The sequence below is a fragment of the Erythranthe guttata genome, chromosome 8, assembly GCF_056151865.1.
Source record: "Erythranthe guttata isolate IM_541 chromosome 8, IM_541, whole genome shotgun sequence".
NCBI classification, from domain to species: Eukaryota; Viridiplantae; Streptophyta; class Magnoliopsida; order Lamiales; family Phrymaceae; genus Erythranthe; species Erythranthe guttata.
The window spans coordinates 20,647,020-20,660,499 of NC_142540.1; the positions used below are offsets into that span (position 1 = coordinate 20,647,020).

At 30.9% G+C, this 13,480-nt stretch overlaps 1 protein-coding gene and 1 long non-coding RNA gene across 2 annotated transcripts; one reads left to right on the forward strand and one right to left on the reverse strand.

Annotated features, from left to right (window-relative positions):
* The first annotated feature begins 1,047 nt into the window (after positions 1-1,047).
* Positions 1,048-1,800, forward strand: LOC148768785 (uncharacterized). Its single transcript, XR_016032908.1, has 3 exons — positions 1,048-1,304; positions 1,421-1,449; positions 1,593-1,800. It is a non-coding gene; the product is annotated as an uncharacterized LOC148768785 (long non-coding RNA).
* Positions 1,801-9,645: 7,845 nt separating this feature from the next.
* Positions 9,646-13,134, reverse strand: LOC105970463 (cytochrome P450 CYP72A219). Its single transcript, XM_012995290.2, has 5 exons — positions 12,662-13,134; positions 12,348-12,562; positions 11,680-11,924; positions 11,047-11,434; positions 9,646-10,241 (listed from the first exon to the last, which is right to left on the reverse strand). Exons 1-5 carry the CDS (start codon positions 12,966-12,968, stop codon positions 9,807-9,809), a joined length of 1,590 nt encoding a protein of 529 aa, XP_012850744.2. The 5' UTR covers positions 12,969-13,134; the 3' UTR covers positions 9,646-9,806.
* Between the last annotated feature and the right edge of the window lie 346 nt (positions 13,135-13,480).

The following is a 13,480-nucleotide window of genomic DNA, read 5'->3' on the forward strand; positions in this document are numbered from 1 at the left end:
CAAAGAGTTGTGGACCGACGGCTAGTTTATACATGGACCATTAAGGATCACACTTCTTGTGGAGATGATTCCTTAATAAGGTGAATTATGATTAATTTGTTAATCTTAGTTAAATTGGAATTAAATATGATTGAATTAAAATTCGTAATAGTCAGTTATGAATTGAAAGAAAAAGAAGAACACAATTTTATAGATTTCAAGTGTACTTTCTAAATTGAGAATTTTATGGATTTCAAGTAAACCCCGGCGTGTCACCTAGTGGTTTCCATCTATTTTGTAGATTAACGGGCGGATTAATCCCATCGACTACCTCAAGGCATGTGGCAGTGACCATCGGCATTCTCTATAATTGCGGGATCTAATACTCTTGAATTGTCCAATCCATATTTGGTTAGCATCAGTAAGGTTGGACGTGAGTCGGGTCGGGTAATTACCGGTCAATTACCTATCCGACCCGACCACCCAATTTTGTTGAATATTAAAAAACATTACCGGCCCGAGCATTATGGGTCGGATAATGCTTGGCAACCGACTTTGTCGGACAAACAATGGGTCGGTTGGAGCCTAGAGGTATTATCGGCCATATATTTATTCATTTGTTTTTTATTTTTCTTATAATAGTAAGATTTTTTAAAAGTGTTTTCAAAAGATATTTATTTTTTTTGAAAAACTTATATTGGAAAAACATAACTTTAAAATTAGGGGAAATTTGCTAGATACCCCTTATTTTGAACTTATATGGGTAGAGATCCTAATTGCTAGATGAATATAGGCATAGGTCCTTTGACCCAAAAAAATAATATAAATAAAATAAAATAATTAGTATATAGACATAAACACCCTCAATTAATAAGAAAACAAACCCCATTTTTTCTCTCTCTCTAATCTCACGTTTCTCTCACCCCATATTTAATCACTCATCTATCTTCATCTGTATCTAATCTCACGCCTCTCTCTCTCTCTCGTTCTTCTTCTCTGTCATTTTTTTTTCTTCTTCTTCTTTTGTTTCTTTATTTTTTTTTATGAAAAAATATTATAAAGAAGAAGAAAAACATAGATGTGAGATGATTTCTTCATGAAAGAATTAAAGAGGACAATAAACATCCCCTCCCCCTCCCCTTCTCATAAAAAAAAATCAGAAATCCAAAATTCTAGCCAAAATTCGCATCGTGTCTCCCGTATGTAGAATTTTCCTATCGTTTGTTGTTAGCAATTTTCTTTTGCAAATTGGTTTAACTTCATTTGTCGTTTGAAGAATTGCGTTTGGTGTTGAGATTCGACTCCTCTAGTTTACAATTTGCAAGGTATGTCTTAAGTTACATTTTACAAACACTTTGTTTAATGTTTTTGCTAGTTGGAATGTGTTTCATAAAGAATTTTTTTGTTGGTGTCTTTAATGATGATGATTTTTTATTTCCAGTTTGTTGTTTGCATTTGGCGAAGTCATAGGTAATTTTTTGTTTGCAATTTAATAATGCAAATTCTGATTTTTTTTTCTTTTCTGTTTGCTGTTTGTATTTGACGAAATCATAGGTATTTCGTTGTTTGCAATTCCATAAAAAAACATCTAATTTTCAGTTTGGTATTTGCAGTTCACAGAGTCATAGGCATTGCAGGAAGTCCCAGAGTCAACGGTAGCGTTTTTAGAGTATGAGTTAGTAAATAAATTGTATATTTTTTTTCTTGAATTAATTTAATATTTTTAGTTAATATTTGGAAGAGAAATTTTTGGAAATTTGTTTTGATAGAGAAATTTTTTAGGATTTGATTTTATTTAAACTAAGGGTATTTTAGCCACAACATATATTATTAATTTATTAAAATATGGAAATTTTGACTTGGATTTACACACATAAAGTATAATATAGAAGGACCTATAGCAAATTGCCCCTAAAACTTAAGAGTCTTTGTTTATTATTTTTTTACAATAAGTAAATATATAATAAAGAATATGAAATAAGAATTATAAAATAGAAATAGTACATAAAGGTTAAAATTTGTGTTTTCGATTTTTGACTAATATATTATTATTATTATTATTATTATTATTATTATTATTATTATTATTATTATTATTATTATTATTATTATTATTATTATTATTATTATTATTATTATTATTATTATTATTATTATTATTAATGGTTGAGATTTTTTCGTTGACAAATGATTTGTCTCAATCATTACAAAATGGAGATCAAGATATTGTGACCGCCATACAACTTGTCCAAGTAAGTATGAAAATGCTTCAACAAAGGAGAGATAATGGGTGGGAAGCATTTTATGAAAAAATTGTGGATTCTTGTGGTAATCTTGAAATTGATGTGCCCGACATGGAGTCAAGGTATGTGAAAGGTAATACATTCAAAAGAATGATTGCTTTTTACATATCATAAATTTTGTAATAAAAGAGTTGGGTGATCGATTTACACCGGAAAATGTTGAGTTGTTGAATTGTGTAGCATGTTTGAATCCTTATTCTTCATTTCAAGATTTTGACATTAAACCACTTGTGAGGTTTACAAGATTCTATCCAAATGAATTTGAGGATGTAAGTGATAAGGAGTTGTCTAGCCAACTTGAGACTTATATTGAGTGTGTCAAGATGGACGATAATTTCTCCAATTTGAAGGGTATTTCGTATCTATGTAGGACTCTTGTACGTACAAAAAAGCACAGGACATTTGGATTGATGTACATACTTTTGAAGCTAACTTTGTCATTACAAGTGGCCACGGTAAGTGTTGAGCGAGTATTTTCTGGCATGAAATATGTGAAGTATGAGTTGAGAAATCGAATAGCAAATCCATGACTTAATGATTGCTTAGTGGCATTTATGGAGAAATAAGTGTTTATTACAATCGATGATCTAGATATTATCAAGCGCTTTCAAGCCATGAGTAAGAGGAGAATGCATTTACGTTTGGACTTGAAATAGATTTTCAATTTGAGTTGTAATTGAAACATTGTTATGTTTTTACTATGTAATATTCGAATATTTAATTATTTGTGTTTGTTCTGCGGCATACCCCTGACTTTTCATGATGGATCCGCCAATATTTGTGTAGATGCATGTTTTAAATAGACATGTAAATGTGTATATCAAGTGTAACACACAAGGTGAGTATTAGTATAAGTAACTAATTAATACTTTGAAAGCTTATGAATAAAGTATTTATTCATACATGGGTTTGATCATAAAACACACTCGACTAAAATTATTTGTTTCTAGTGTAAGTAGTAGTCCAATTTTTTGGTTAATGTGTGATCTCAATGCTTCTGGTCAAATTTAAACAAATTATTGAATTTTTTTTGGTCATTTGATTTAATATATTATTATGTATTTTATATTATATGTAGATGAAAAAAAAATCCAAATAAAGTATTTACTTACCTTCTATCTTACAGAAAAGGCAAGTAGGTTGCTACTTATAAGCCGCAATCGGGTAGTGACGATGAATGCTCCATATATTCACAAGATGAAACTTTTAGACCCGGAGAAGAGTTGGGATCTATTGTTAAACAAGGCATTCGTGAAGGAATTCAGGCAAATTGTGTCCACGTGAGGTTATAGGAAGAGAGATCCTCAAAAAGTGCAAAGGTATGTCGTCAGCCATCGTTATGTTGGTGGGCTACTAATTGACAGGAATCCATGCACGGAGAAATGAGAGAAATTTTTCAAAGAAATTAACTTTCATTTCCAGAACTGTATTAATTCACAATCTTTTTATTTAACAATAATATGAAGTTATGAAGGTATCTACTTTTAGACTATGTGACCAACAAGTCAACTTATAGATGTGGTCTTTTCTTGTTACTTGTAAAAATATATTTCGTTATTAATTAAATTCAATTTTTGGCAAGCTATATCTATTGTGCCATTTCATTATGCACATATATAGATCTTATATTTATTATTTAATTATTATGAATTGATCTATAAGAATGAGATAAGATAATTCATTAAGTAAAATAACTATTAAACAAATTCCTTACGCGAAATAGACATTTACATACATAAGTGGTTGTTCATAGTCGATGAGTTCGATAGATATTCTATGATTATAGTTGTACACCATTAGTTCTTAAACCTAATACACCACAATCATCATTCGTTGGACATTAACCGATATGATCGGCAATATAGATTAAACTATATTTTAATCTAAATCAAAAAACTTGGGACAAGTTCATAATCGAATAAAGAGTTGTGGACCGACGACTAGTTTATACATGAACCATTAAGGATCACACTTCTTGTGGAGATTCATCATTCGTTGGACATTAACCGATATGATCGGCAATATAGATTAAACTATATTTTAATCTAAATGAAAAAACTTGTCCATATGATCGGCAATATAGATTAAACTATATTTTAATCTAAATCAAAAAACTTGGGACAAGTTCATAATCGAATAAAGAGTTATTCGAATCACAAAGAGTTGTGGACCGACGGCTAGTTTATACATGAACCATTAAGGATCACACTTCTTGTGGAGATGATTCATTAATTATGATTAATTGAAAGAAAAAGAAGAACACAGTTTTTAAGATTTCAAGTGTACTTTCTAAATTGGGATTTTTTATGGATTTCAAGTAAACCCCGACGTGTCACTTTAAGGCACGTGGCAGTGACTAGACACGGCCGCGGGCCGGGTTTGACCCGAACCCGCCCGCGAAGACCGCCACGTTGACCATGGACCCGGCCAACCACGGGTCGGTTTCGGGTCCCAAATATCAGGACCCGAGACCCGTCGGGTCCACCCGTGGGACCCGGCCCGGGAACCGGGTATTAAACCAGATTTTTTTGTACAAAAAATGCACCTTATGGGGTTCAAACTCAGGAAGATAGGGGAAGAATGAGCAATTCTTACCACTGGGCCAACAAACATTTTTGTTTAAATGTAGATAAGAAATATATATAATATAAACACGCTGGTGTAAAATGATAAATATGTTAAAAAAATTATTAATTTTCATATTAATTGTTATTAAATAATTTTAATTAACTTATTAACAAATGCAATATAAGAAACTTTTAAAAAAATATATAGAATTACGATTCAATACTTCAAAACATTTATTATTAATTATTATATCAATATAATCTCCACTATTGAAATATATAAAATACTGAATCAATTCAATATATAAACAAATGCGTTGATTAATACAAACTCACTTATGTTATTAAAATCGATAGTGTGAAAAATTCGAATGAAAAATAAAATAAGATGTTTATTTAAAAAAAATGAATATAACTCATTTCAATTAATTTAAATCGATTAATCTCAATTGTTGACAAGAACTTATTAAAATTATTGATTATTTTATCATAAGATAACTATTTAAAAAAAATATAGATGATGTTTATTTTAACAAAAATAGATTATATCTCATTCCAATTAATTTCTTACTTTAAAAATAAAACTATATATGACGAGTATAATCAAAATATTATGATGTGATTTCTCTTTTAATAATTGGTTTAGTTTATAAAAATCGTAAGAATTAAATCGTATATCTTATGATTTAATCTTTTTTTTTACATTTATATTTTATTCAAATATTAGAATCGAATCGTAAGATTTAAATGGATTAAGCTCAAGTCCATTCATTTTTTTTATATTATATTTGTTAATAATTTAATTAAATTATTTAATAATAATGAATATGACAATTACTAATCTATTTAACATTATTTATTATAATCATTTTACACCTTTTCTTTATGTTATATATATATTCCTTGTATACATACCATATTTTGAAGTTGCTAGTTTCCAAATCGAAGAAAACAAAATAGAAGAATAAAAACGCAGAAGAAAATATTTGTATACATACATGTATTCAGGAAATTTAGGGCACGAAGAAGAAAATGGGAGAGTGAGTGAGATATTTATACCAGGTTTATGTGTATTTGTTTGAAATTATAGAGGGTACTGTTGTCAATTCACATGGAATCCAAAAAAAAACCGGATTATGTAATCGGATCTCATTTGGGCGGATGGAATATCATTCGTTTCAAGGATAGCAGACCGGGCCAGGGATCAATCTGGGATTTCGGTCCAATAATCCTAAGATGAGATCCGGTCAGATAAATTCATCAATCCAATGGGTTCCAAGAATCCAAAGATGCCCTAACTATAAATATAAAAATAAAAATAACACTATCAAATGATTATAATAATTGTATAACTAATGTTTTTATAAATTATTAATTGTCATGTTGACTATTATTAATATCAAAAATCCCGACTAATAACAAATGCATATATATTTAATTTTGAAAAATATAAAAAAATACGATTTAATTTAAAAGAAAGATTGAATATTGATTTTTTTTGAATTTTGAAATTTTAAAAAATTTCTCAATTATTATTTTCACTTATAATAAATACCCATAATCCAATCTTCACGACTTTCATTTTATTTAGTTTATGTCTCAAGGTGTTAATCGTTTCATTTTTTTCTAAAATCGTGTAATGTTTAAATTCAATTATTGTTTTAATTTTGAATTTAAAGTTAATCTCATGTTTTTTCAAGTTTCAATATAGGTTTTTTTTGTTTAAAAAAAAATTGAAAAACCGGGTTGGACCCGGACCCGACCCGGACCCGGCCCGGACCCGGATGGACCCGGGTGGACCCGCCCCCGACCCGGACCCGGCTCCCCGCGGGTCGGTTTCGGGTCCCCTAAAAGTCGAACCCGGACCCGACCCGCCCCGTGGCCATGTCTAGCAGTGACCATCGGCATTCTCTATCATTGCGGGATCTAATATTCTTGAGTTGCCCAATCCACCATTGGTTAGCATCAGTAAGGTTGGACGTGAGTCGGGTCGGGTAATTATCGGTCAATTACCTATCCGACCCGACCACCCAATTTTGTTGAATATTAAAAAACATTATCGGCCCGAGCATTATGGGTCGAATAATGCTTGGCAACCGACTTTGTGGGACAAACAATGGGTCGGTTGGAGCCTAGAGGTATTATCGGCCATCTATTTATTCATTTGTTTTTATTTTTCTTATAATAGTAAGATTTTTTAAAAGTGTTTTCAAAAGATATTTATTTTTTCTGAAAAACTTATATTGAAAAAACATAACTTGAAAATTAAGAGTCTTTGTTTATTATTTTTTTACAATAAGTAAATATATAATAAAGAATATGAAATAAGAATTATAAAATAGAAATAGTACATAAAGGTTAAAATTTGTGTTTTCGATTTTTGACTAATATATTATTATTATTATTATTATTATTATTATTATTATTATTATTATTATTATTATTATTATTATTATTATTATTATTATTATTATTATTATTATTATTATTATTATTATTATTATTATTATTATTATTATTATGAGAAATTGGAGGAAAGAGAAATATGTTAGTAGGTGTTAATGTAGGTTTGAAAAGTGGGAAAAGTATGAATAATGTATTTCCATTAGAAAATTTGTGAAGAAAAATAGGCATGTTCAAGTAAAAATTCTTACACAAACATAATCCCAATTTTATGTATAGTATAAACTGGATTAACTCCCTACTGACTAATTAATTATTTAATTAGTAGCATGTTCGGTTCTTAAATTAGATTTTCTATTAAGTTTGTTAGATCAGTTATTATATATGAATTGTCGGTAAAACCACTTAGTTTACAATAATAAAATATATTTTTAAGGATAAAATTGTATTTTTCTTTTTAGTAACCCCTATTAAATTAATCTCAGGGGAGGGGTGATACTAATTAAATGTTATAGTAGCATTTAATAACGAACTTTGTTTTTAATAGCGAGTTTGAAAAAATGTGAATCTTACCAACCGAACATATTATTAGCCACTATTATTTAGTCAGTAGAACTTTATAGAGATAACCGAACGAGCCATTGATATAATAGAGTATGAAAGGAAGTTAATAATAGAAACATGATATAATTAAAGGTAAAGTTTATATCACCTATCTGAACTGTACCCACCGTATAAAATACCCTTTGAATATCAAAATGAATTAAAACAGCCCCTCTCAATTATCGGTGAACGTTAAAAAACACAGAAATTTTGACACCGTTAATTTTAAAGTGTTGTTACATTTTACCCTTAATATTTTCCTTTCTTCTCAAATTTCACCCTAAAAATCGACTGCTGACTCAAAAAAAAAAAAAAAAAAAAAAAAAAAAAAATTTCTCCCCCAAAAACATGCTCCGACTCTCTCCTTTCTCCCACCGGTCAATTTTCTTTTACCGTGGCCCAATTTCCGAGAAAAATTGAGTGGAAATTCATGAATAAAAAAAATCCGCCTCTGATTCGTGTGTATACACATATACATACTCTAATTGTTTAATTTTGTGTGGGAATGATGTAGAATATTTTAGAATATTAATCAATTGGTAAAAAGAAAAGAACAAACATAATAACATATACAACACAATAAATTAAGGGTAAAAATGTCAAACCAGATACAAAAATTATAAAAAATAATTATAAATTCAAAAGTCCACATCAGTTAGGGTGAACGGATTTTTAACATTTTGGTTCATTTTGAAGTTCATACGTTCGTTATAGTTCAGGTAGGTAAAATCTATACTCTATGTAATCTATATAATCTATATAATTTATAAATGGAGAATACACAATCATTAATGTTTTTAAGTCTTCATTTTGATCCTACGTTTTTTGACTTATTTCTTTAATTTTCTTTTTCATTTAATTAAGAGAAATGAATAGAAACAAATATTTTCCAATGTTTATTAATTTACCTTATATATCATATACCAGATTGTGATAAAATATTTATGGTAATTAATTAATGACATTATTTTAATTACACTTTACCTTACCATTCTTGAATTTTATAATGCATTTCTTCAATTGAAAGTTTAGATCCATACAGTCCGTTCATATTTTAATTTTTCTGTCCATAATTAACATTGATTATAAATATACTATGGTGACATTCTTATTTTACGGATTAATATACAATCAATTAAGACCGGCAATTGAGTCGGGCCTACCCGAAGACCGATGGCTCGGTTCGATTTTATTTTTAGCCAAGCTCGATTAATTGTGAGTTGTGTCGAGTCTGAGCCTTTTCATTAAACTCGATTAAATTATGAGCCGAGTTTGAGCTTACCATGACTCAACCCGAATAAAGTCCGACTAAATTATATATATATATATATATATATATAGAGAGAGAGAGAGAGAGATTGTAACATTAGATAGCTTCAAAACCTCATTGAAATCCAGTGGTGTTCTGGTGTCAATTGTGGTGGGGTGACTTCTGATGGCGGTGATGGTCGGCAACGAGGCGGACAGTGGTGAAGAAGATAAAGATAAAAGAGAAAAAAAAAATAAGTGGGAAGTGATCGAATGGCTTAGATCAATTCCGTAAAACAAAAAAGAGAAGAAAAAAATACGGTGTGGTTTTGATGTAATTCTGGCAAATTGTGAGACACGTGAGTTGCACGTGACAAATTTCCATTAATTGCTAACAGATGTGGAACTGTGTGGAATAAATGTGTCTAAATGTGGTAAATTTAATGTGTATTTTGTCCAACTCGTAATATGGGGACCGAAATTGGAATCGAGCCAAACTTGGGGGACGAAACGTGTAATTATCCCCCATAATACACACAAAATTGAAGACCAAAATATTATTGAGTTAAAGTTTAAAAAACATTGATATCCAAATACATGTTTTTAAGGTATTATTATTTCTCTAACATAATTAATACCCTTCGTCCTTCTTCATTAATTACTTTTATCAATAATCTTTATTACACTTTTCTGTTCATGAATTTCATGACGAATCGAGACTACGCAGAATCAACGGTGCACCGTATTGTGGTTGAATAGTAAGAATCGGGAAAGGGGCATGCAAATACGAAGGCGACAACTCCAACGATAAGCTCTTTAAAATCATAGCTAGACCCATTTTTGCTTGAATCATCGCAAAGTTTTGTCCGATGCAAACACGAGGGCCTGAACTGAACGGTATGAAGGACGATTGCGTCTTTGCCGCTTTGGAAAAACCTTCCGAGAATCTCCGAGGATCGAACTCATTTGCATCGTCTCCCCAAATCATGGGGTCGCGATGAAGTAGGCCTAATAGAATTGTCATATGTACCCCTGGCGGAATAGTCATTTTTCCTAGTTTCACCGTCTCTGTTGGGCCTCGGACCGTCATAGGTGCCGGTGTGTACAACCTTAGGACTTCTTGCAGAATCATCGTCACCTGCAAAATTTATCATAAGAATTATTGTTTGAAATAGAATAAGATGTATAGTGAAATTTCTTCTTCCAGCCTTGGGTCACGGACAATTGAACACGACATTGATCCGGACAAGTTATTGGGTCATGGATAGACCGGTTCAATTGGGCTTTGACCGGTTTTTTTTTTATTATTATTTATATTTAAATTTTGTAGTAAATAAAGCCTACTTTCTTTTACACGTATTATTTAATTAACTCATTAATACACAACATATTGAGACACATATATCACAATCCAATCACTTCAAATATTACAGAAATTATAATCTAACATAGTATGTTTTCCAATTTCAAAGTTTTTTATTTTGATATTTTTTTTCAACTATGCAGTAAAAAGATGTCGGTTTAGCCTTTTTTTTTGTTTCGGTTTTTAAAAATAAGAAAAAGGAACAATTGTGGGGAAAAAGCACTCGATTTTAAGTCAGGTTCCAATTACGGTTCAACAGGCCAAATCGAACAAGGCAAGACAATAGTTTGCGGTTCAACCAGCCAGACCGGTCTGTGTTTCAAAACATTACTTTTCAATAATTATAAATCTAATGCCACACACCAACCCTCATTAGGAGAGTTGGTACATAGCTTTACCAATAGAGTAAAAAGTCTAGGGTTCGAGTCCCCCTCCCCTACTTCCCCTTGTAATGACTTGAATTACTTAAAAAAAAAAAAAATCTAATGCCACACATTTACCCATAAATACTAAGTATATACCAAATATTCATAAGATTAATAAAAGAATATGAAAAAAAAATCAAGAAACAAGATCTTACAATTTTGAGGTGATTTAAGCCTTCAAAAGTTGGTTCCGAATTTCCGAAAACTCGGTTGACTTCTTCTCGTGCTTGAGTTTGCCATTCGGGATGCTTGCATAGCAAAACGATAGTCCAAACAAGCAAACTAGCGGTCGTCTCCGAACCGACTAAATAAAATAGCTCGCACTCCTCAATTACATCTTCAATACTCATCCCCTTATTCTTATTTCCATCTTCTTCGGTGAATCTTGAATTCGACTCCATTAATATACCTAATAAATCATCACCACCCGTAGCTTCTCCCCTATCCATTGCCTTCTGCCTTTTCTCGATTATACCTTTTAACAACGATTGAATTTCTTCATTCATTGCTTTTATTTTCCTATTTACTTTCGTCGGAAGATATCTGCGGAAAAAAAATCAATTTGAATAATACAGTAGAATCTCAATAAATTAATAACTGTTCTTAATAATATTTTTTTTCTGTCCCGACTCAGTGAAAATGTAATAAGTTATTAATTCAATAATTTAATATTTCACTAATTTAATAAATAAATAAATTCCTAGCCCCGATGGTGTTAACGTACAACGATATGATCAATTTGAAAATAGTACATAATTGAACTAACTTTTAATATGTTTTATGATTACCTCCAACCGGGGATAAATAAGAACTGCACTATTTGCACGGTGAGCTTAAGTCTTTCTGCTTGGAGATGAAATATCTTCGTCCCTTGTTCGTGGCTGCTTCCGAATGCCGTACGTGAAATCATGTCGCCCGTTAAATCTTCCAGCCACGGCCACATATCGATTTCGCACCACCCCTCGTCGTTTATCATTGCTTTTAATTTTTCTACAATTTTTGAACAACTTACACCAATTGCCGGAACCATATTCTGCAAGAAAAAATTACATTTCATATTTCAAACACTTGTCACAAAATTTGATATATATTAAATTGTAATTTTGGTGCTCTATGTTAGTTTATTTAGAGATTCAGTCCTCTAAGTTATCCAGTTTCAGTTTCATATGCAATAATTTTGCAAAATATAGCATTTTTGGTCCTCTCTTAACTGCTTGAACTCAAATTTTACCATATGGCAAACGAATTTTACGGACTTTTAAAAATTATGATCTCATCATCTAAATTGTAAAGTTATTGTATGTAAAATTGAAACAGAACAATCGAGAAGACTAAATTTCTAAATTGGCAAACATAGAGGACCAAAATTATAATTTTCCCATCTACATATATAAATTAAGAGAGTGGGAAAATGTAATACAATAAAAAATATATATATATACATATATATATATACCTTGAGCTTATCTACGGTGAAAGCAGGATTGATAATCTTTCTATGTTTAGCCCATTTTTCGCCCTCGTGTAGCAAAAGTCCGCCCGTAAAAATCTTGCCCGTTTTCGGGATGGGTTTTTGAAAAATATCCGGTTTCCTTAATATCTCTTTTATTAGCTCCGGATCGGTAATATTCAGCCTCGGCCAAGGACCGAACCACACGAACGAATTTTCACCTGAAATCGCAATACATATATAATATTATTATATGATCAACTATACATACATATATATATATATATATATATATAACGGTTGTAAGTAATATTTCTTACCATACTTGTTGATGGTCTCATAATAATACGTGAATATGTGCGGTATAATATCATCGGAAAGTTGGATTGTTCGTCTTTGTTCCGATTTAACAGCTGTCACGTAATCCTTGAGGTCTCCGAGAAACGGTCGGTAGGGTTTCCCATTCAGACCTTGCTCCCTTAGAAATTTCTCGAGCTTTCGCGGCCTAAACCAAACCCAATTTAGTAATTTCACTGCCCATGTTACCGATGCAGCTACAAGAATAGAGGTTAGGATTAAACTCAATGTTGAATCCATTTTATTTTCAAAGAACTGATAATAATGCATTAGAATATGTGCTCATTTAATTATATATATATATATATAGAGAGATAAGAGAGGAGAGGCCGGGCATATTTTTTTTATCTAGATGCACATGTACATAAAGCAGTTTTATTACAAGAGGTCAAACAAAGAAGTTGCTGACATTATCAAAAATTAAATCATATCATTTGTTTAATTTTTTTTAAGGCTGCCTGCAATATGTAGTCTATTGTTCAAACTATAGGTTTGGCATTGGTAGGATTATCGAATTATGATGTATCAATTACCTTAGTCCATTATTTACCAAACCAAATCGTATATCCAGTTCGGTAAACAGCATGAAATATTGGCGTACGGCTGTAATTACCCAAAACAAGAGGCGAGTTTCGTAATTTGATCATATCGATCTCAGAGGGATGGCCGTAGTTTGCCCTACACTTTAATAGCATCTTTGTATTTATTTTTATTTTAGTTTTCTTTTTCTCTAATATTGTTTTATTTTTTTCTTTCTTATCTCAATGAAACCGTTTGTGCTT

Bases quoted from the DNA above. Each gene is read 5' to 3' on its own strand.
- LOC105970463 (XM_012995290.2), bottom strand. From the start codon at position 12,968: ATGCATTATTATCAGTTCTTTGAAAATAAAATGGATTCAACATTGAGT. The intron at 12,563-12,661 runs GTAAGAAATATT...TTGCGATTTCAG, and splicing joins TGAGACCATCAACAAGTATG to GTGAAAATTCGTTCGTGTGG. The intron at 11,435-11,679 runs GTAATCATAAAA...TTTTTTCCGCAG, and splicing joins TTATTTATCCCCGGTTGGAG to ATATCTTCCGACGAAAGTAA.